The sequence below is a fragment of the Arvicola amphibius genome, chromosome 10 (assembly GCF_903992535.2).
Source record: "Arvicola amphibius chromosome 10, mArvAmp1.2, whole genome shotgun sequence".
NCBI classification, from domain to species: domain Eukaryota; kingdom Metazoa; phylum Chordata; class Mammalia; order Rodentia; family Cricetidae; genus Arvicola; species Arvicola amphibius.
This window is the reverse complement of record NC_052056.1, coordinates 60,001,952-60,023,627: the sequence shown is the minus strand read 5'-3', so window position 1 is coordinate 60,023,627 and position 21,676 is coordinate 60,001,952. Positions and strand designations below refer to the sequence as shown.

General features: G+C 47.6%; 1 protein-coding gene across 2 annotated transcripts in view; it reads left to right on the top strand.

Moving 5' to 3' along the window:
* Positions 1-21,676, top strand: part of Itgb5 (integrin subunit beta 5) — a 109,558-nt gene that overhangs the window by 67,830 nt on the left and 20,052 nt on the right. For both annotated transcript variants that reach the window (XM_038345422.1, XM_038345421.1), the window contains exons 9-10: positions 6,655-6,789; positions 14,068-14,497. In XM_038345422.1, the coding sequence (XP_038201350.1) occupies positions 6,655-6,789; positions 14,068-14,497 (565 nt within the window). The remainder of the gene's footprint in view (positions 1-6,654; positions 6,790-14,067; positions 14,498-21,676) is intronic.

Below are 21,676 nucleotides of genomic sequence, written 5' to 3'. Positions count from 1 at the left end.
AGAGAGGCGCTCCTGCCTATGAAGAGCGGTACCCAGACAGCACGGGGCCTCTCGTTTAAAGTGGGAGAGAGCAGGATGGGCTGCAAACCACTGGAGTGGCAGTGGAGGGTGACGTCAGAGCCTGTGGTGGATTCTGCCCTAGCAGAACACATGTTTCTCTTTTGGTTGTTGCCTTAACGTCTGCTCCAGCCCCCACCCTTCCCCCAGCAGCTGACCCAACCTAAAGCAGTTGCAGATGTGACCTAACCTGGCAGCGAGTATGTAATACAATAGCAGTTAAAGGGCTAACATTCTTGACATTGTCTTCTTTTTCCCGGATGGGGGTAAGAGACCATCTTCAGGAGCAAAGCTGGTAGCCATTGAGTAGATTCATGAGTTACACATGAACGTCCTCACGCATAAGAACCGATTCCTGTGCCTTTGATCCTCTGATATGTGTTCCCTTCATTCTTTTCGGCAACAAATACATCTGAGGAGGCTAACTGTGGCCAGCATTGTATGACACATGGCAGCATGACATTGAACCAAGCACAGCCCTCCCCTGCAGGAGCTTATGATGTTTGGGGGAGACCGACCCTTACAGCCATGGGGTGGGGCAACCTGGTGATTCACACTTTCCAAAGTCTGTAGATTCTGAAGAAAGAAGCCTGTGGACATGGGATCAGAGTGAGCACTGGAGGGGAGGAGAGGTCCTGCCTGCCTCAGCAGCGGAACTTTTTGCCTCAGCTTTTCCTACCATAAATGAGAGGTCTGAGCTGAGTCTTCATGATTCCTGCACCTAAAACAGCAAGGGAGGTTCCGATCCCAGAGGCTCTGTGGCAAGCCAGAGGGAAAACCAGCCAGCCAGAACACAGACTGGGGACTTATGGCCCATGTAAAACATAGAGCTCTCTTTTTCTCTTATTTTAAGGATTTTTTTAAATTATTGTGTGTGTGTGTGTGTGCCTACTTGTATGCCGGTTCATCGTGTGCATGCCTGGTACTCTTGGAGAACGGAAGAGGCTGTCAGATCCCTTGAAACTAGAGTTAAAGATGGCTGTGAGCTGCTATGTGGGTGCTGGAAACCAAACCCAGGTCCTCTGTATAAACCGAGGATTTCAGTACCAGATATGAAAACGGACATGACCGCTCCATGGTGTGGTCAAGGAGAAGGTTTTTATTTTATTTTTTTAAATACATTTTTTATTGATATTTGTTGAGCTCTACTTTTTTCTATGCTCCCCTCCCTGTCTCTCCCCTCCCCGCTTCAATCTTTCCCCCAAGGTCCCTGTGCTCCCAATTTACTCAGGAGATATTGTCTTTTTCTATTTTCTATTTCCCATGTAGATTAGATCTATGTAAGTCTCTCTTAGTGTCCACATTGTTATCTAAGTTCTCTGGGATTGTGGTTTATAGGCTGGTTTTCTTTGCTTTATGTTTAAAAACCACCTATGAATGAGTACGTGTGATAATTGTCTTTCTGTGTCTGTGTTACCTCACTCAAAATAATGTTTTCTAGCTCCATCCATTTTCCTGCAAAATTCAAGCTGTCGTTATTTTTTTCTGCTGTGTAATACTCCATTGTGTAAATGTACCACATTTTTCTTATCCATTCTTCAATGGAGGGGCATTTAGGTTGTTTCCAGGTTCTGGCTATGACAAACAAAGCTGCTCTGAACATAGTTGAGCACATGTCTTTGTGGCACGATTGAGCATCCTTTGGATATATACCCAAAAGTGGTATTACTGGGTCTTGAGGAAGGTTATTTCCTAATTTTCTGAGAAATCGCCACACTGACATCCAAACGGGCCGTACCAGCTTGCATTCCCACCAGCAATGCAGAAGTGTTCCCTTTTTCCCACAACCTCTCCAGCATAAGTTGTCATCAGTGTTTTTGATCTTGGCCATTCTTTCAGGTGTAAGATGGAATCTCAGAGTTGTTTTGATTTGCATTTCTCTGATGACTAAGGATGTTGAACATTTCCTTAAGTGTCTTTCAGCCAGTTTAGATTCCTCTGTTGAGAGTTCTCTGTTTAAGTCTTTACTCCATTTTTATTTATTGGATTATGCATTCTTTTGGTGTCCGGTTTCTTGAGTTCTTTGTATATTTTGGAGATCAGACCTCTGTCTGATGTGGGGTTATTGAAGATCTTTTCCTATTCTGTAGGCTGTCGTTTTGTCTTGTTGACCGTGTCCTTTGTTTTACAGAAGGGTTTCAGTTTCAGGAGGTTCCATTTATTAATTGTTTCTCTCAGTATCTGTGCTGCTGGGGTCATATTTAGGAAGTGGTTCCCTGTGCCAATGTGTTCATGTGTACTTCCCACTTTCTCTCCTGTAGTAGGAGTAGTGGGCTGCATTCCTGCACAGCTCGCACACGGCTAGCTTTACACTCGAAATAACAACGCACAAACTGTATTCATTTAAACACTGCTTGGCCCATTAGTTTCAGCCTCTTATTGGCTAATTCTCACATCTTGCTTTAACCCATATTTAGTAATCTGTGTAGCACCACAAGGTGGTGTCTTGCCAGGAAGATTCTTAACCTGTGTCCATCTCGGAGAGGAGAGCTATGGTGTCTGCCTGAGGCATCTGCCTCACTGCCTTCTTCCCAGCATTCTGTTCTGTCTACTCCACCCACCTAATTTTCTGTCCTATCAAAGGGCCAAGGCAGTTTCTTTATTAACCAATGAAAGTAACACATAGACAGATGACCCTCCTCCATCACTCTCCTATAAGTTAGTTCAGTGTGGCTGGCTTTATGTTGAGGTCTTTGATCCATTTGGACTTGAGTTTTGTGCATGGTGATAGATATGGGTCTATTTCATTTTTCTACATGTTGATATCCAGTTATACCAGCACCACTTGTTAAATATGCTTTCTTTTTTCCATTTGATATTTTTTTTGCTTCTTTATCAAAGATCAAGTGTTCGAAGATGTGTGGATTGATATCTGGGTCTTCTATTCAGTTTCATTGGTCCTCCTGTCTGTTCTTATGCCAATACCAGGCTGTTTTCAGTACTGGAGAAGGTTTTTATTTTTATTTTTTTAAAATGTTTTAATAACATAAGACTTTTTTAATGTTTATTTATTTATTATGTATACAATATTCTGTCTGTGTGTATGTCTGCAGGCCAGAAGAGGGCACCAGACCTCATTACAGATGGTTTTGAGCCACCATATGGTTGCTGGGAATTGAACTCAGGACCTTTGGAAGAACAGGCAATGCTCTTAACCACTGAGCCATTTCTCCAGCCCCCTGGAGAAGGTTTTTATTGTAAACATGAGAGAGAGTACAGCCAGAGGCATCTGGAAGAGTCCAGAGCAGAGAAAGACAGGAGGCAACTAAGTATGACCATCAGACTAGAGCAGGTTATGAGAGGACAGCAAGAGAGAGTAGAGAACAGAGAAGGGGCCAAGAGAGAAGCCAAATGATGCATATGGTCACAATGTCAGGGTTATATGGGAATGAAGTGCTGTTGAAATTTAGGTATTCTGGGAGGCCAGAAGAAGGGTTAGCTTCCCTGGAGCTGGAGTTGCAGGCGGTTTTGAGCTACCCAGTGTGGGCGCTGGGAACTCTTCCTCTTAAGAGCACCCGACACTCTTAAGCCCAGCCCCATTCCTCCAGCCCTATTACCTTTTCATTAAAGATTTAATCTTCGTTTGGCCCAACCTCCTGAACATAAACGTTGTTAAAAACATCTATGCTTTCTGTCCATCCATCCATTCAGCAAGCCCCTGTGCTGCATCCTGGAGGAGAAGGACAAATGGTCCTTAGAGCCCACAGTGCCCGGGGAAGGCGGATCCATAAATAGCTAATCATATTCAGCGGAAGAGGATGGTGTGTGCCAAGCTGCACTTCTGCGCCCTTTGGCCAGTTAAGGAATGGCACTTTGGAGAGGAAGCAGCTTTCAGAGGGATGGTATTTTTAGACTCGTAGAAGCCTTCTTGACGGTTTGTTGCAGAGAGAGTCTAGTTTTTGTAGAGTGTTTTCAGCAAGCTGTGAATTTGCTGGGCAAACTGCATATTTCATGTATTCAAGCTTAGCACCACATGCTGGAGTTAGCGAGTGAGCCTGGGTAGGGGGTGGGTGGGGGTGGGGGACGTAGCAGCACTTAGGCTTGCTCTTCATGGGGCATACTTGGCTCTGTGTCTCCCAGAGTAAGTGAGTCCTGCTGTCTGTATTATAAACAGACTTTTTTTTAAAAAAGAAAAAGTGACTGATAAAATATGACTTCTAAATAAAGCCAGTTACATCATTTGGCCTCAGTTTCTAAAGCAACATGTTTCATAGTGACTTTTGAGACTGGGTTTCATTGTGTAGCCCTGGCTGGCCTAGAACTTGCTATGGAGACCAGCCTAGATCCAGCTCATGGAGATCCACCCACCTCTCCCTCCTAAGTGTTGGGATTAAAGGTGTGTGGCATCACACTTGGCTATTGCTTAGAGATTTTTTTGTAAGGGCCGTGTGTGTGTGTGTATACTCATAATATTTTTATTACTTGATATTTCATACATGTATGTAATGTACTTTGATCTTCTGTTTGGCCCTAGCCCTGTAGCATCTTTTGCCAAAAGCACCTCGGTTAAGGGTGGGATCTGCTGAACCCCTCCTTCATTTATGCCAGAATTGTGGCTTGCATGGTTCTGGGCAGACAGATAACCAGAGTTGCCTCGGCTTCATGGGCACAATGGCCATGCCATGTTCAGAAGACACAACGCTCTTCCCCATCCTCTGCCTCGTACTTCCTTTCCGTTCCCTCTTCTGTGATGTCCCCTGAGCCTTGAGGGGGTGAAAGGGTGATATGCATGCCTCACTTCGGGCTGAGCCCTCGCTGTCAGTAATTCTCAACACCCTGAACAATCCCGAGACTCTGCATCATCTGCTGTCCCCTGCAGAAGAAAGTGCCCTGGCCAAGTTTGAGCGCAGTGCTTACTTACGAATATGAACATAAACATTTCGCAGGCACTGTGAAACCTGATCGTTTAGCAGAGCAGCAATAGCAGGTTCCCTGCTGGTTATGGGAGGATTTTAAAAACCAAGAGGCGTATAAAGCATTCCACAAACCTTGTATAAACTAAATATACATAGGTATGTGACACCCAGGGAAAAGAGCGGATCACAGCCAGGCATGTTGGCTCGTGCCTGTAATTTCAGCACTCGGGAGCCTGTGGCAAGAGGATTACAGAGTTCATGGCCAGCCTAGACTACATAACAAGACCCCTGTTTCAGAAACAGAAATACACGAAGAAACACAGCCACGGAACAACATTGCCAGCAGTCCCTTGCAGACCTCCTTCTGTCACTGTCCCCAAGGGTAACCATCAGTCCTGCCTGTCTCTGAATTTCACACTCGACAGCAAGGATACATTCCGAGAGACACATCCTCGGGGGAGGTCAGCCTTGTGCAAAGAGGATAGCTAGCACATGCAAACCTGGACTGTGGAATGTACCACTTGACTCGATTCTCTGTTGCTGTCTTTCACTCCTAGGCCACAAACCTGTGAGGCTGCCACATACTGAATACCACAGGCAGTTCTAACAGTGGTGAGCCATTGTGCCTCTGAGCATACAGTAGATATGTACTAAGTGACCAGAAATTGCCGGTGCTCCGAATCTCTTGGGGCCACTATTATATATGATCTTCTGTGGACCAGAGTGTCCTTATGAGAAAATAAATACAGTGTCTGCTTCTTTTCAGCAACATTGTACACTTCAGTGTGTGTTCGCACAGTTGTGTTTGATTTATTCTCTCTATTGTAGGCGCTCTGCTGTGTAGCTATACTGAGGCTTACTTCAGCCTATTTTGCTACTGGTAGGCTTTTGATTGGTTTCCCGATTCTTGCCCTGAATTTGCTGTAGACATTTTTGCCAGCGCCTCTCTGACCCGTACATTTCTGTTGTGCATAATCCTCAGGGGATGCTAGGACTAAGATTGGCCTGGGTGTTAGAAGACATTACCTATTGCTTTTCCAAAAGCCTGCAACCAGCTTCCATTCCAGCCCGCAGCGTGAGGACCTCCCCTCTCTGTCCCATGACAGGCAACTTTTGGTCTTTCTTTCTTTTTTGCTGCTTTAACATATCATTTTTCCTTGGTGTTTATTTCACTCAATGTCTCGAGACGCTGGTCTACAGAATAGCGTGGTGGATTCTTTGATAATGTAGTTTCAGACTCATACAGGATGACCTCACCCAGTAAGGGATGGGTTTGAGTATGAAAAAAGGTGGGGTGGGTTCTGGATGAGCCGACTTTGCAGGATAGTAAGGCGATAGCCTAGGGGAAGGCAGGTGCTGTACTGAGTGTGTGTGCACACCTGTGTGTGCACGTATAAGCGCAAAACCTAGAGAGAGCATGACTAGATGTGGGTAACTGTGTACCTGAAGCCGAGGATGGGGATGAGAGGTGGTTCTGAAGAGGCAAGCGGGATGCAGGATAAAAGCCTTTTGAGGGAGATAGTATCATTTGACAGTTGGACCTTTATCAACCATTCCAAGCTCCCAGAGGGAGGCCCCAAGTCAGGTCTACAAAGATGGTGCATGGGAAGCCTCCTGCCTCTAATTTGGCTTAAGCCTCCTGAGTTAGAGGAAGCCATGTGATATGAGAAAGCCACTGTGGAGAGCACCTCACTGAAGCTGTCTCTAAGTACTGAGGGCTTTGTTCTCTCCCTTTGTGCAGAGCATCCGGTCTAAGGTGGAGCTGTCAGTCTGGGATCAGCCGGAAGACCTTAATCTCTTCTTTACCGCCACCTGCCAGGATGGCATATCCTACCCTGGTCAGCGGAAGTGCGAGGGTCTGAAGATCGGGGACACGGTAAGTGTTCGTCCCTACCGTTATAGGAGTTCTTGTTTGCCTGGGTAATTATTCTCTGATAAAATTTGTAGCTTCCTGGAGTCCTCTAGAGTCTTGTGTTCCGCCTTCTGGTTCAGCATCCTTCCAAGGTTGCCCTGTATTTTGTGTGACAGAACTCCAGTCCATAAACGTGCCTCAGGAAGTCCTGGGAATATCTGCATATATCTAGGCACGATATTAGGCTGTAGCTGAAATTTTCTTTGGACTTCCAACCAGCTCCCAAATAAAGGCTTGGGTACTTATTATTAATTGTGAATGCTCAGCCTTAGCTTAGGCTTGTCCCACTAGCTTTTAACTTAATTTAACCTGTTTTTATTCATCTATGTCTTGCCTTGTGACCTTTTACCTTTCTTTTATTCTGTATGTCCTACCTTCCTGCTTTCTCTGTGTCTGGCTGGCTAGTCCCTAACATCTCCCAATGTTTCTCTTTTTTTCTCCTTCCCTCCCCCCCTCAAGCTTACTCTTCCTGCCTATAAGTCCCAATTATACCTATTCCCTCCCTATTGGCCATTCAGCTTTTCATTAAGCCAATCAGGTGCCTTAGGCAGGCAAGGTAACACAGCAACACATCTTTACATAATTAAACAAATGTAGCACATCTTTGCGTAGTTAAACCTATATTCTGCAACACTTCTCTCTTCCTGCTTTCCACGGTGGCCCCTCACCCACTTAGCAGCACACAGGGAAACGTCCCACCTTTTCCCAACCCTACAGTGGCACCTGACCACCAAAGGAGGCCGTTCAAAATGTAGTCTGGAAGGTGAGAGACTAATGATAAGGAAGCAGATCCTTCTCCCAGACAGATTTTCCAAATACATTTCACGTTTACCAACTTGAAAAGGTCAACTTGTCAGGAGCATCATTACAAATGATTATGACAAATAACTCAGGAGTCAGTAAAGAACAGACTGATGCCCACTCCATCTTCCTGTTCATGCAAATAGGGCACTTAAGTTTCTATGGACCAAACAGAAATGGTGATGACCCCTACCTTCAGCAATAAGTAATGTCAGTATAAAGATGTATCAAGTGTTTCTTCAACCATTAAAGAGACTCTTTTAAATAAAACATGAATAATTGTCAAAAGTTGTATTTGTATTGTTTAGGTAAATGATAGTAACTTCTTAGTCAAGGTGAATTAAGAAAAAAACAAAAGTCTTGTTGAAGTCATGGGGTTTAAAGAGACAGCAGTTGGGGCTGGTGAAATGTCGCAGGCTTGCTGCCAAGTCTGGTAATAACCCGACTTTGATCCCTGGAACCCACATAGTGGAAGGACAGAACTGACTCCCACAAGTTGTCCTCAGACCTCCACACGTGTGCCATGGCATATGCACCCCGTGCCCAAATCAAATAGCAAGTAAATGTAGGGACAGCAAAGCGGGCTGTTCTGAAGATGGCGGTTGGTGGGCAGCCGTCAGTGGGAAAACAATGTGGGGGTGAATTCTGTAGATCTCTGCACGAGATGTGTGGCGTAGGTCAGTGGGCGTCAGCAGGCAGGCAGGTAGGTCTGTAGCTGAGGAAGCATGCCTACCGTCGGCAGACCCGTTCATCAAATGTGCCAAGCTCACAGAGCCGGGCAAACAGCTTCTCTTATAAAGCAGGAAAACTAAGATTTAAAATTGTTTTAAAACTAAGTTATGATTAGTTAGTTAATTATAATTACTATCTTATTTAGTTTAGAGTTTTAATAGGACAGAGGGAATGCAGTCTGATAGTATTTTTTTGTTTTGTTTGTTTTTTAAGATAGGATCTCATGTACATAGTAAGTTCTGGGCTAATCTGGGCTACATAGTGAGATTCTGTCTAAAAAACAAACAAACGGCTTGCTCAGAGCCAGTGAGATGGCTCAAGAGTGTCATAGCACTTGTTGCCGAGCCTGCTGGACCACATGGATTCTGTCCCTGGGACTCACTGGTGGAAGGAGACAACCCACTCTGCAAATTGTGTTCTGATCTACACATGTGCCAGGCTGCATGTGCTCCCCCATCAGACCCTTACCCACCAAAATAAAGAAACGTGTTATAAAAATGTTACTAGTGTCCCAGTTGGGGCTGTGTTAATAGAAGATCTTTGGAACCCGAGATGCCGGAGATAACGGTGGCACTCTCCAGGTTACATGGCTTGTGGTTTTAGGGCAGAGTCTTTTTAGACGGGAAAGTGACAAGCGGATAGCACTATGAATTGGCTAAAAACAGATAGCAAAATTGTGCTTGTGGGAAATGCCACCATGCGTCAGAATGGATCTGAAGTCCCTTCATCCCACCTTAAACAAACAAATCGCAAGGATCATCCATTGTGAGGTCCCTCGTGGAATACAGAGAAAACATATTTCATCCCACGATGGGCAGGAAACAGACTGGACAGGGAACATTTCTTTGTTCCCCTCTTAGCTTCCCGTGAGGAAGACATTGCTACCCTTGTGACAGATTAGGGAATGTAACCCATAGAATCAATGAACTGAAAGCGTGAAGCTAAGGCTTTCCGTTCTGTAGCCCGCACCCCCCACCACATTTGCACAGTGACCCGTTCTGCCATATGCATTTCAGAGGACAGGAATCCAGAACGAGTGTGGTGATGGATCAGAACCCACACCAGGGAGCAGTGCCCTCTCTGTCCTTGTCATATCCAGCTCTCGTAGCCATCAGCATTGGTGGGCACAGAAAACCTTAATCCCGATGAGCAGCCTGAGACTCGAGGAGAGTGAGCTGCCCAAGCTCACAGAGCTCCCTGGTCATCTGTGGCCTCCCAACCCAGACTGAGCTATTTCCATCTAGACTAAGCCATCTTACCGACCACAGCCTCCCTGGCACAGGGAGCCATGTTAGCCGCCTGTACATGGGAACTTACAGTGTGCCCAGTCGGGCTTTGCTGCTAACTCCTCCTTTCTTTTTAAACATTCATTTATTTTATATGTGTTGCATGTGGGAGTCAGAAGACGACTTGCAAGAGTGGGTTCTCTTCCACTGTGTGGGGCTCAGGAATTGAACTCTGGTCTTCAGGTTGAGCAGCACGTGCCTTTACCCACTGAGCCACTTGCCAGCCCCTGATTTCTGTGTCTTACAGTAGCTTTTCAGCTAGCTATAGTGCTCCATGTTAACGTGTGGAAATCTGAGACTCAAAGAGGAGCCTGCGAAACTGGCCCCAAGTCTCACTACCAATGAGCAGCAGACAACAGGACCCAAATCACTAGCGATGCCACAGCCCAGGCCTTCTCCTTAGGCCTCAGGCACAGTGGAGTGAAAGCTTCAGAGACGTGGGTGAGATCATGACCACCGTACTCCAACCCACTGTGCACAGCTCTCATCTGTTTGCCTGGGAGAGCTCAGGAAATCAGATGTCTGGAAAGCAGGGGGGAAAAAAAAGGATTTCAAATGGAAATTTGCCTCCACACTGAGAAATCTCTGTCGTGATGGGATGACTTTTCAGAGCATTTGAAACAATGATAAAGATGGTGTTTTTACCAATCTGGTTGTCCATTTTTCTGGATCTTGGGATCCAGTGGCCACAGCCCTATGGAAATAGCAGCCTGTCCTCAGGCAAGCCTCCGCAAGCCCTTTGTCTTCTCTCTGTCCCGGTATTGTCTCTGTGTCCAAGGGCCACAGTCACAAGGCCCCTCTGGCAAGAGCTGTGTGGCTTTTGTTGTCTGGGTATAGATGGCTGCACAGAGCCGCTCTTTTCCTGAGCTGGGTGTGTCGCTGTCCACCAGGGTCATGCAGATCCTGAGGGAAGGGCTTTCTGGACGGTGTGAGTCTGGAACAGTGAAAAGTGAGGTCTGAAAATTAAGGATTCTAAGGGGCAGCTGTGCATGCTTTGACCCTAGCACTCAGGAGGCAGAGGCTGGTGAATCTCTATGAGTTCCAGGACAGCTAGAACTGTTACATAGAGGAGGCCTGTCTTAAAAAATAATAAATAAATAAATAAATAAATAAACGCATGAATAAAAGAGTTTTAAGGGGCTAGAGAGATGCGTTGAGGCTAAAGGTGTATATTGCTCCATATTCCTCTTGTAGAGTACCCAAGTTCAGTCTCTAGCCCCCTCCCTACATTGGTTGGCTTACACTACACATTGTTCCTGCTCCCAGGAATCCAGTACCATCATTTGGACTCTGAGAGAACCTCCCTCACATGTATGTGCACACACAGAAACATACATATATACCCATAACTTGATTGATTGATTGATTTGTGTTTTGGGTCCCTCACCTAAGTTTTTAGGTGGTCTCCATACGTATATACATAATTAATTAATTGACTAATTTGTTTTTTGGGTCCCTCACCTAAGTTTGGAGGTGGTCCCTCTCCATTCACCAATAAGCCTGACTGAGTTAGCGGTCTTAGGAGCTAGCTGTGACAAATCAGTATGCAGGTGGCAGCTTGCATTAGCACCCGGCACAAAGGGCCCAGTGAGCCACTGTCATGGCCTTCGCACAGCGTATCCCACCCTCCCCCCCCCCTCAGCTCTTCTCCACTCCTGGCGGCCCTGTACTTGGGGCCCACCTCTGCTTTTTATTTTATTAAGATCTGAGTGGACTTGGTATCTGCAGAACCCTGGGGTAGGGGTTCTGTATAGGGTTTGGGCAACCCTTTTGAGAGGATAGGCTCCCTCAATGGAGAGCTGGAACCGTCCCAATGAGGTTATGTCACCAGTCCGGCCAGAATGGTCAACTGTGTCTGTGACCTTCATCTAGACTGAGTCAAGACCTGGGGAGCCCACAGTATCATGCTTGTCCCTAAACCTCGGTTACCCAGAAAGGGGAGCCAAGGAGTTGTATTCCAGTACCTTCTAGTCTCTCGGGGTTTGCTAATCCAGGGAAACTGAACTGTAAGGATGGGAGGCAAAGCAGACCTGTTTGCTGTTCCGACCATGTTTTTTATAGCATTCCTGTGTCTAGCAGGAGCCAAGACTGAAACAGACAAGGCTTCTCTCCAGTTATCAGACAGCAGGCTCCAGGCCAGACAGATAGACCTCTGGACGGAAGCCTTGACCGAGGAGGCCCCAGAACTCTGCTGGGCAGCCAAGCTCTCTTGACTTCTCAGCCAGGCAGACAGTGCAAGTTTCCATGTCCTGGCTCCAACTCACAGGCTCCCAACACTTTCATCATGTGGGCAAGACTAAAGAGTCCCTCCCTCCCTCTCTCCCTCAGTCCCTCCCTCCCTTCCTCTCTCCCTCTCTCTCTTTCCCTCTGCCCGCCCTTACTTCCTTTCTTTCTCGCTTTGTGAAGGTGGCTCTTCATGGGGAAGGTTGTGTTCACCAGAGTCAATAGCAAGTGCTCTTGGCCCTTGCTGCAGGCCGTTCTTTGCAGTCTATTGAATTCCTGGTCTCTTCATTCACCAGGCACAGAAAGTGGCAGGAAGTAGCAGCCTCATGCAAATGACTAGGAAGGGGTGACATCAGCCTCCCGGAGTCTCCACTTCCCTTCATTCTTCAGGGCCCCATAGATAACTTTACTCAGACTCAGCCCCCAATCCCTGCCTGTGTGCAAGCTCAGCACATTTCCAGCTCAAGGCAGAAGAAAGCTTTAGAGAAGCCTATGACGATCACTTTGGGGTCACCCTCATGCTGTCTTTTCTTGAGCCAGGGAGCCATTTCTCTACCCGGATCTTTACATGAGTATCCATTGCCCTTTCTAGGAGATAATATGCTAGGGAATTCAGGCCTGTTTTAGGTGAGCACCATCCCAGCTGGCTATGTAACCAGACAATCCCTCCGCCATCATTGACTCCCTTGAAGGGAAGACAGCTGCTTCTGGGTTGTATGAGAAGGATGCTTATGCAATGCTCACGTGTACCAATGCATTGTCACCCACACATTTCAGTGCTGTGGAGATCCCCCATCTTGTTTCCTTTCCTGAGCGACCCTGGACTTTGGAGCTCAGATTTGAACTTGTCAGTCACTTCCCTTTCCTTCCTTCTCCCTGCCCTCCATAAGGATAATGGACGTGATGGGGTTAGCCTTGTCTGCAGCTAGTGTGGTCCTCCTTCTGTCTTTTGACTCTGGGCTCCTGGACATTTTCTTCAGCTCACCTGTGTTGAAGTACCCTCTGTTAAGTACCGTGATTGATGCTGAGACCTGGGTGGTTGTTGTCAAGACCTCTGGGGCTGCAGTTTGCTGACAAGCCCAACTCAGGCCTGTCTTGCTCAGTATCGCTACCCTGAATGTCCCCAGATGCCTTTTGGAAATAATGCTTAGAAAGAAATACAGTGCTCACACATGACCATTATCGCAACTGCCCACCAAAGCAGGCTAGTGATGAGTCCTGGGAAATAAAGATGCCAGCCGATAGAAAGGTCCCCTTGAAGGAGTGGCCAGGCATGCCTGCTTGAGGACGGGGTCCCCTCTTCCAGAGGAGTGCATCTTGGTGAGGTTCCTTCACCGCTCACCTGCTTGTCCTCATTTTTGTGGAATCATCGGGGCTTGTTCTGAAATATCCCAGGGGATTCCATCCTCTGACTAGGTATGGTGTCGTGGTCTAATTCCTGGAAGGATCAAAGCAAGCCTCTCCCAGCTTCCCTTCTCCTCCAGCCTGTGAGCAGCTGACAGGCAGGCTCCTCTCACCCTGCTAGGCCCAGCTTGCTGTCGGGTTTCAAGGCAGCCGTTGAGAAGCTCCTCCCTAAATGTTTCATTTTTTAAAGTGCCCCTGTGTGTGATAGCTACTCAGGCGGTGAGTGTCCTTTACAGCCTCGGGACTGTGGGCTGATGGGGCAGGATACAGCTGTAAGAACCGTGCTTGCAGGGAACTGGTGTGACCTCCTGTCTCTTCTCCAGCAGAGAGGGGGTCAGGTGACTGTTCTCTGCCCTGCAGCTCCTGCCAGGGGGCACCACCATCCCCCAGCATCTAGCCCACTGCATACATTAGATGTTGGTTGAATGGATGATTTTTGAGTTGGGAGAAGAGACGTGTGCAGCAGTGGGATGGGAGATAAAGGGGAGAGCCAGAGCCATGCACACCTTACTCCTTGTGTATTTCTTCAGAGCCCCTCTCCTTGGGGTCTTAAAGATGATGAGATTAGACCTTAAAGACCTATGCCCAATTCCTGTTGAATATTAGTGTAATCAACTCCTCTTGTCCATAAGATACCTATGATTGTCAGCCCACTGCCTCTTCCTACCAGGGTTCCACCTGTGTGCTGGGCAGGGTAGATCTCATTATGGGTGTATGTGGCCATGCCCCCTGGAGGTGGGGGGCCGGGAACCCTGGTTTGCTATGGCTATGATCAGTCTCCTCTCCTTCTACCCAGGCGTCCTTTGAAGTTTCCGTGGAGGCTCGGAGCTGCCCTGGCAGACACACAGCCCAAGCTTTCACCCTGCGGCCTGTAGGGTTCCGGGACAGCCTGCAGGTGGAAGTCACCTACAACTGCACATGTGGCTGTAGCGCAGGACAGGAGCCTAACAGCGCCAGATGCAGTGAGAACGGAACATATATCTGTGGGCTGTGTGAATGTGACCCCAGTTACCTGGGCACCAGATGCGAGTGCCAGGAGGGAGAGAACCAGAGCGGGTACCAGAACCTGTGCCGAGAGGCGGAAGGCAAGCCTTTGTGCAGCGGACGCGGGGAATGCAGCTGCAACCAGTGCTCCTGCTTCGAGAGTGAGTTCGGGAGGATCTACGGGCCCTTCTGCGAGTGTGACAGCTTTTCCTGTGCCAGAAACAAGGGCGTCCTATGCTCAGGTAGGCCTCCGCCACCTTTGCTCTGAGGCAGACCCAGGCCTGGGCACTGGGTCGGCCCCAGCCCTGCTCTTTTCAGGATGGTGATAGAAACGGTCACGCCTCTGGCTGGCCTGGGAGGAGACCAGGAATAAGCCCTGCCTGCCACTGGCGCATGGTAGATGCTCACATGTAGAATAATATCAAGTCTGAGGGGGTTTGCCATGGGTCCTTTCTGGCAGGACTCACCCCCGTAGGGCACCTGATAGGTGGGGATTGGCCATGAAGGTAGAGCGTGAGGTAGGGGTAAGGGACAGGTAAAACTGGTCAGGCACATGTGATGGTGTAGCATTATGGGATGTTACCCATGGAAAGCACAAGTGTGTAGATGTTAAGAGGAGACGGAGCTTCCTATCAGCAGAGCTCCTATGAGCACACCTTGAGGGTGGTCAGATTGAAATGTTCAAAATTGTTTTGTGAAGTGCAGGATCAGGAGTGTCGTGGATGAAGGGATGTGAAAAGATTGGAACCCATGTGCCAACACTATGACAGAGAGTCTCCCACCGTCAGTGTGATGACATATTGGTGTTAGCTAGATGGTTCTGTCTAGGTTCACAGATAAAGTGGACTCAGGAGTGGCAGGTGTGGAGTTGTGAGACACGAGATTGAATGAAGTACTCAGCATAAGCCTGGCACAGAAGGGGTACACTGGCTCCCATATGGGTCAGAGCTGTGCCCTGGGAGCTGGCAGTGCCAGGCTTAGCCTGTGGGTCCTTGGGCTGTGTTTTAAGAAACTCCACATTGTGGAATGGTGTTTCCTCTTTGCTTAGCTCCGGAGTTAGATATAACCACTAGGAATGGTTTTGTTCCAGAATGCTGCTCAGCCTGTGTTCCCTGGAGTGGATTTGCCCATGCAAATCCATCTGCACAGTTCGATAGGCAGAACTTCACTTGTCTTGGACACTGGTTTTCCCGTCTCTAAAGCTGACCCAACATTGCTTGCTTCTGCCTTACTTTGAGAATGGAAGGAAAAGACATAAACAGGGAGCCCCAATGAGCACAGAGCCCAGCAGGCAGGCATGGGGCAGTTGATCCAGGATATGTGAGAGACCTCTGAAGGGAAAGCTTAACATTTTCACTCATTTGCTGAGTGAACTCACTTGTTTACCCAACCACCAGAACCCATAGTTGTGAGTTGCTGTCTTACACTGTAGAGTTCTGCTGAAGCGTGTATCTGAAAACTCCCTGCACCCTCTAACCCTGTGACCTCCAGGCTCTCATGGGCTATGGATGCATAGACACTGTGTGGGGGGGTACAAGATCTGAAGCTCTCAGGTGAGAGCAGATACCAACTTCCTAAGGTGGGGTGTCCCCCAACATATAAAAGTTACGCTTGGTCCTTAAGGAACACTTGGGAAATGGGAAGTTGATGGAGGTGTGGTCAGATTGTGCTGTCTCTCTCCGTGACGAGCAGGACAAGGACCATCTAGCAAACCAATCAAGGGGCTTTTTTCTCCCCCTCTAGTTCACATGCACCCCTCCCCCACCCACCCACCCTCTGTGTTGTCAAGAGAACTGCTTTTCAAGAGAACCGAGGATTGATTCTTTTTTTTTTTTCTCATTTTTTTATTAAAGATTTCCGTCTCCTCCCTTCCTCGTCCCCCTTCCCTCCCCTCCCTTCCACCCATACCGCCACTACACCCCTCTCCAAAGACAAAGAGCCATCAGGGTTCCCTTCACTATGTTAAGTCCAAGGTCCTCCCAGCTCCCCCTAAGTCCAGGAAGGTGAGCAACCAAACTGACAAGGCTCACAGTGAGCCCGTCCATGCTGTAGAGTTCATGTTCATTGCCATTGTCCTTGGTTTCTCAGTCCTCCTCCACCGTCAGCCACATTCAGAGAGTCCGGTTTGGTCCCCTGTTCCATCAGTCCCATTCCGACTGGACTTGGTGGTCTCCCGTTAGATCTGTTCCACCGTCTCAATGGGTAAAAGCACTCCTCGCGGTCCTGGCTTCCTTGCTCATGATCTCCCTCCTTTTGCTCCTCATCAGGACCTTGAGAGCTCAGTCTGGTGCTCCTACGTGGGGCTCTGTCATTTTCTCCATCCAATGCCAGGTGAAGGTTCTATGATGATATGCAAGATATTCATGAGTATGACAATAGGATCTGGACATTTCTGGCACCCTCTCCTCAGCTGCCCTAGGAACTAGCTGGGGTCGTCTTCCTGGACACCTGGGAACCCCTCTAGAGTCAAGTCTCTGCCAACCCTAGAATGGCTCCCTTAACTAAGATATATAATTCCTTGTTCCCATATCCACCCTTCCTATATCCCAACCATCCTATTCCCCCAAGCTCTTCCCATCCTCCACTTCACCCTTTTCTCTCCCCATTCCCCCATCCCCCCATCCCACCCCACCCCCATGTTCCCATTTTTTGTCCGGCAATCTTGTCTACTTCCAATAACCAGGATTGATTCTTAAATCGAGAATGTCCTGACTGAGGGAAAGCAACGTTAAAACCATCCATGCTTTCGTCTCTCCAAGGAGGGTTTTCTTTCCTTCCCAGCTTTTCCTTGTTAGTATCCGTGTCTGCATCTGATTTTGTGTGTTGTTGTTCAGCCTCCCTTTCCTCCGGAGAGGAGCTCGAATTACTTTAGTTAATTGCGAATTAGAACATTCTTGACTCTCATCGTACATTCAGCTAGACCGTCCATCTCTTCACTTGAAAAGCCACACTAGTTGAAATGTGGAAGCTCTCCAGGTCTTCCTGGAGAAAAGGGGGTTTCTGCACTAAGGCCATTGTTGGGTTTGTGCATTTAAGGTGAGTTGAAAGCAAGTGTGGTTCTGGGGACGGACACAACTTAATGGCCCACGCTCCTGCGTGGAGGAGTACTCATGCTTCTTGTCTCTCAGACCATCTGGCTCTTTCTGGACACAGCTGAGCGATGGTGAACAGTTCCTTCCTCCAGCTCTGACTACCCTGGCCAGCCCTAGCTTCTGCTCTGAAGTTGCACTCACTGGTTTCTGGGGGTGGCTGCTCCGCTTGGGGTTTTCATGGGAGACAAAGCCTATTTCCTAAGCACTGTGTTCCTAAAGAAGCTGACTCAGGCTCTCAAACCATCCACCTCAGCATTCTTTGGCACTTCTCCTTCCCTCTGGCCCCTGCAACCCATCCTGGAAGTGGGTCTTGTGGTTGAGGTCTGTCCTGGGGAGGGGAGAGGGGCTGGACAGTGTCCTGGAGGAAGTTGCTGAGTCAGAGCCAGGATCGATGGGGACATCCAGAGAGGCTCCTTCCACTTATCTGATCCTTCCTCTGTGGGACCTGCAGTCCTTGACCCCGGCTGAGAGAAGAAGAAGGGAAAAAGCAAGAGCCTGCGGGTTTGGGATTGGTTTTCCATCATCAAAACAGCAGGCTGGGTCTGGAAGCCAGTGAGCAGTTGTTACTGTTCCTGCGACACACCGTCATGGGACTCTCGCTGTGGCTCTCCTCTGGGCTCTAGAAGTAGCAATTTGCAGAATAGTTCTGTCCTCAAACCATTTCCGTGTGTAACGGGAATTTTCTGAGGCCCCTGTGAGGGTTTCTATTCGTCTGGTTCTTGGAAAGTGTTGACCCTTCAAAGTTTCTTTAAACACGAGAAGAGGTCTGGATCTGGTCAGTTATTTTTAATGTGGTAAAAGAGACTTGCTCAGACCTCGTGCTTCTTGGTGATTTGTGTGCCCATTAGTCATCTCCTGGGATCTAGTCACTCTCTTACACGAAGCTGATGAGATTTTTACGTTTAATAATCTGACGGCCACCCTACCTCTTGGGTCTCATAGGATGAGAAATTTGAAATCTAATTAGTTGTAAAATTTTGAGCAGACCTTTTTGATATTATGGCGGAGGCCCCCGAAGTACATTGTAATAGGGTTGTATAATTCACACACCACCTTTATTACGTGGTAGATATTGAGAGCCCAAAGGACACCAGTAGATCTTTCCCGGAGATGGAAAACGGAGCATGGCACTTTCTTAATAAGCCAGAGCCAGCATCCAAGGACAGATCCAGGGTCCGCTAACAGGTCTCAGTAGATTTAAAACAGTTCTTGGGCCTCTAGCTAAAAGACTCCTGCAATTAAAGGCTCAACTCTTGGGTTCTTGCTTCTTAACAAGAAACACTGTCCATAAGAACATCCAGGTATGTCGAAAAGTTTTTCTCAGTTCGCAGAGATTAAGTAGAGTTTCCAAATTTAGCCTGTAAGGACAGATAGTTTGCATTCAAAAAAGGTAGGCCTGGGAAAGGGGCAGTAGTGGGAACTGTCTTTCTCTGAAAGTAGCGGAGTCAAGATTTGCAGACTGGCGGGTAAACTCGGGAGACTGGGTGGTAAGGACATGTCAGCGGTGCCTCCCTTGCTGTCATTTTATTTAGGCATATTGCTACCTAACATTCAATAAGAATTTGTTATACATTATACATTGATGACCCCTACGCCAGGCATTATAGTCTACATGAATTTCTAAGTTTTTGTTGCCTCTGGAATTTTCCGCTGGGGTTAAAGAATGTGCATATAAAACATAGCAAGCTTCTTCCTGCCTCTTCTGGATGCTTTCCGAGAGCTTGAAAGGCCATCCTGAGCACCTGCCTTGCTCCATGTCTGAGTCAGTTCTTGGGAACGGAGTTGTCTCCCTGCTCAGGTCCTATTTCCAGAAACTTCTTAATAGGTCACCAGTGATTCTGAAAGGGGAATGATCTAAGAATTGGGTCCCACCCCCATCATTCCTTTCTCTCTGTTTGGAAAGGGAACTGTGCAGAGAAAAGACCTCATTCCCAGGATTCTGCCTCTGATCAGGCCTGATCCATAAACTCATGAAGTTTAGCTTGAGAAGAACCTAACAACATTTAATAAGCAAAAGATGCAAATTTAGGGAGACCATGAGGATGCCAAAGCTTCGCTCTCCAGCATGCAGGTATAGGGACTATTAGCCATTAAACATGGAGGATAATGGTGTTAGAAAGTTTTCAATTCATGCTGGGCAGTGGTGGCGCTTGCCTTTAATCCCAGAACTTGGGAGGCAGAGACAGGCTGATTCCCATGAGTTTGAGGCCAGTCTGGTCTACAGAGCGAGTTCCAGGACAGGTTTCAAAGCTATAGAAAAACCCTGTCTTGAAAAACCAAAAAGAAAAAAGAAAAAGAAAAGAAAATTTTTAACTCTTAAATTTAGAAGTTATGAGAGGCCTCTGGTGGTGGAAACTAATTGTTCCTACTGCTCTTTCTTCTCTGTCTCAGGAGTTGAGCCAGCGTTTCTGTTTGGTCCTGGCTTGGGGTACTTCAGTGCACTCAGGGTCTGAGGGTGCCTTGTGTCCTTTGTGGGGAGTGTCCCCTCATAGGAACAACTGCCCTTGGAACACCACCCAGATTCAGAAGTTCCCTGGAGTCTGGAATTGCTCAGGCTGTTTTCCTTCCTCTTTGCTGGGGCACATTTGGGGTCCCATTGCCCTCCAAGCTCATCCACAGCCCCACTCCACAAAGTCCTTCAGATGAGCTCGGCCATGTCACGTTCTAAAGAAAGACCTATGAAGGTGCTGCCTTATGCACAGAACTGACCTCAGGCGATGGGTAGGCATAATAATATAAGGAGACGATTTTAAAGCATTTCTTATGGGGATGGAGAGATGAGTCAGGGGTTAAGAGCATTGGCGGCTGCTCTTGCAGAAGATCTAGCTTTGGCTCCCAGCACCTATCTGGCAACTAATAACTGACTAAAACACCAGTATAAGAAGTCCCCTATGCCATCTTCTGGCCTCCTTGGGCACCATGCATGTGCACATACATACGTGCAGGCAGAACACTCATACCCATAAACACATGTCTTTTTAAGCACCTCTTATGACATGGGGACTGTTTCCTTGGGAATAGATGGGTGTTAGTATTTCTCATGGTTTGCTAGGAAATACTAAATAAAAGGGGTTTTGTTTATCTTGTACCACATGCCTTTCCTAATACCAGTCACACATAGTACATCAATATGTATTACCTACTTTGTGGAAACTGAGGCCCAGAACCTAGACTAAAGTTCCTTGAAATTAAAAAGAAAGAAAGAAGAAAGAAAGAAAGAAAGAAAGAAAGGAAGGAAGGAAGGAAGGAAGGAAGAAATTAAAAAGAGGTCTTGCAGGGCTGGAGAGATGGCTCAGAGGTTAGGAACACTGCCTGTTCTTCCAAAGGTCCTGAGTTCAATTCCCAGCAACCACATGGTGGCTCACAACCATCTGTAATGAGATCTGGTGCAGAATACAGCATATATAATAAATAAATAAATCTTTTTTAAAAAAAGAGGTCTTGCTCTGTTGCCTAGGCTGGTCTTACCCACTGGGCTCGAGCAATCCTCCTGCTCAACCTCTGGGCTAACTGGGAGGTGTACATCGCCCTGTCTCACCTGCTTCCTGTGACTCTTGACTGCAGACGCAAACCAGAAGAGCCTTGAACTGCCTTTTACGCTGTGGCCATTTCTTGTATCACATGCCTTATTTTGGTTAGCTTGTGCCTTTGCCCAAACTTGGATTCCTAGTTTAGCCCTCAATGCCATCACCCTAGCATTTAGCCCACATTTCTATTTCTTGCCTAATTAGTCTTTTCTTGGTCAAAATTTTAGGAACTACTGTGTCTGTTTTCCTAAAATGAATCTCTTGAGTTAGATTCCATCACTCACAGCAGAGCGGGACTGAAGGACACACATGGGCAAGGCGCTGAACAAGGTACCCATTGTGCTATTTATATGACTCTTGTTTGCAGAGGCACAGGGTATTCCTCGCTGGACTTGGCAGATATCTGGCTATTGTTACTGATTATCTTGAGCCCACCTTTATTAGCCTAGTCTTGTAAGGTGAGCTGCCAACAAGCTTATGGAGTTGTTACTGCCCTACCCAGACACTGCCGTATTATTATAGATCCTGCCCCAGAGGAACTGAGGAGGATGCTGTGAGCCACACCCTCACTGATTCTGGCCTCAGGCCTTGGCCCAAGAAATCTCACTTCCCCTGAACCTAGTGGGCTCTTCTCTGACCAGCTGGTCCTGCTGGCTCAACCCGGCTCCTGGCAGCTGAGCTGCAGTGTGGCCCACACATCTCAGACCAATTCTGCCTGGTGAGAATGCTGCACCAGGCGCAATAGCCAGTTTGGGGTGGAACTGGGCTGTGGTTCACCAACAGCAACGGTATGACACTTTGC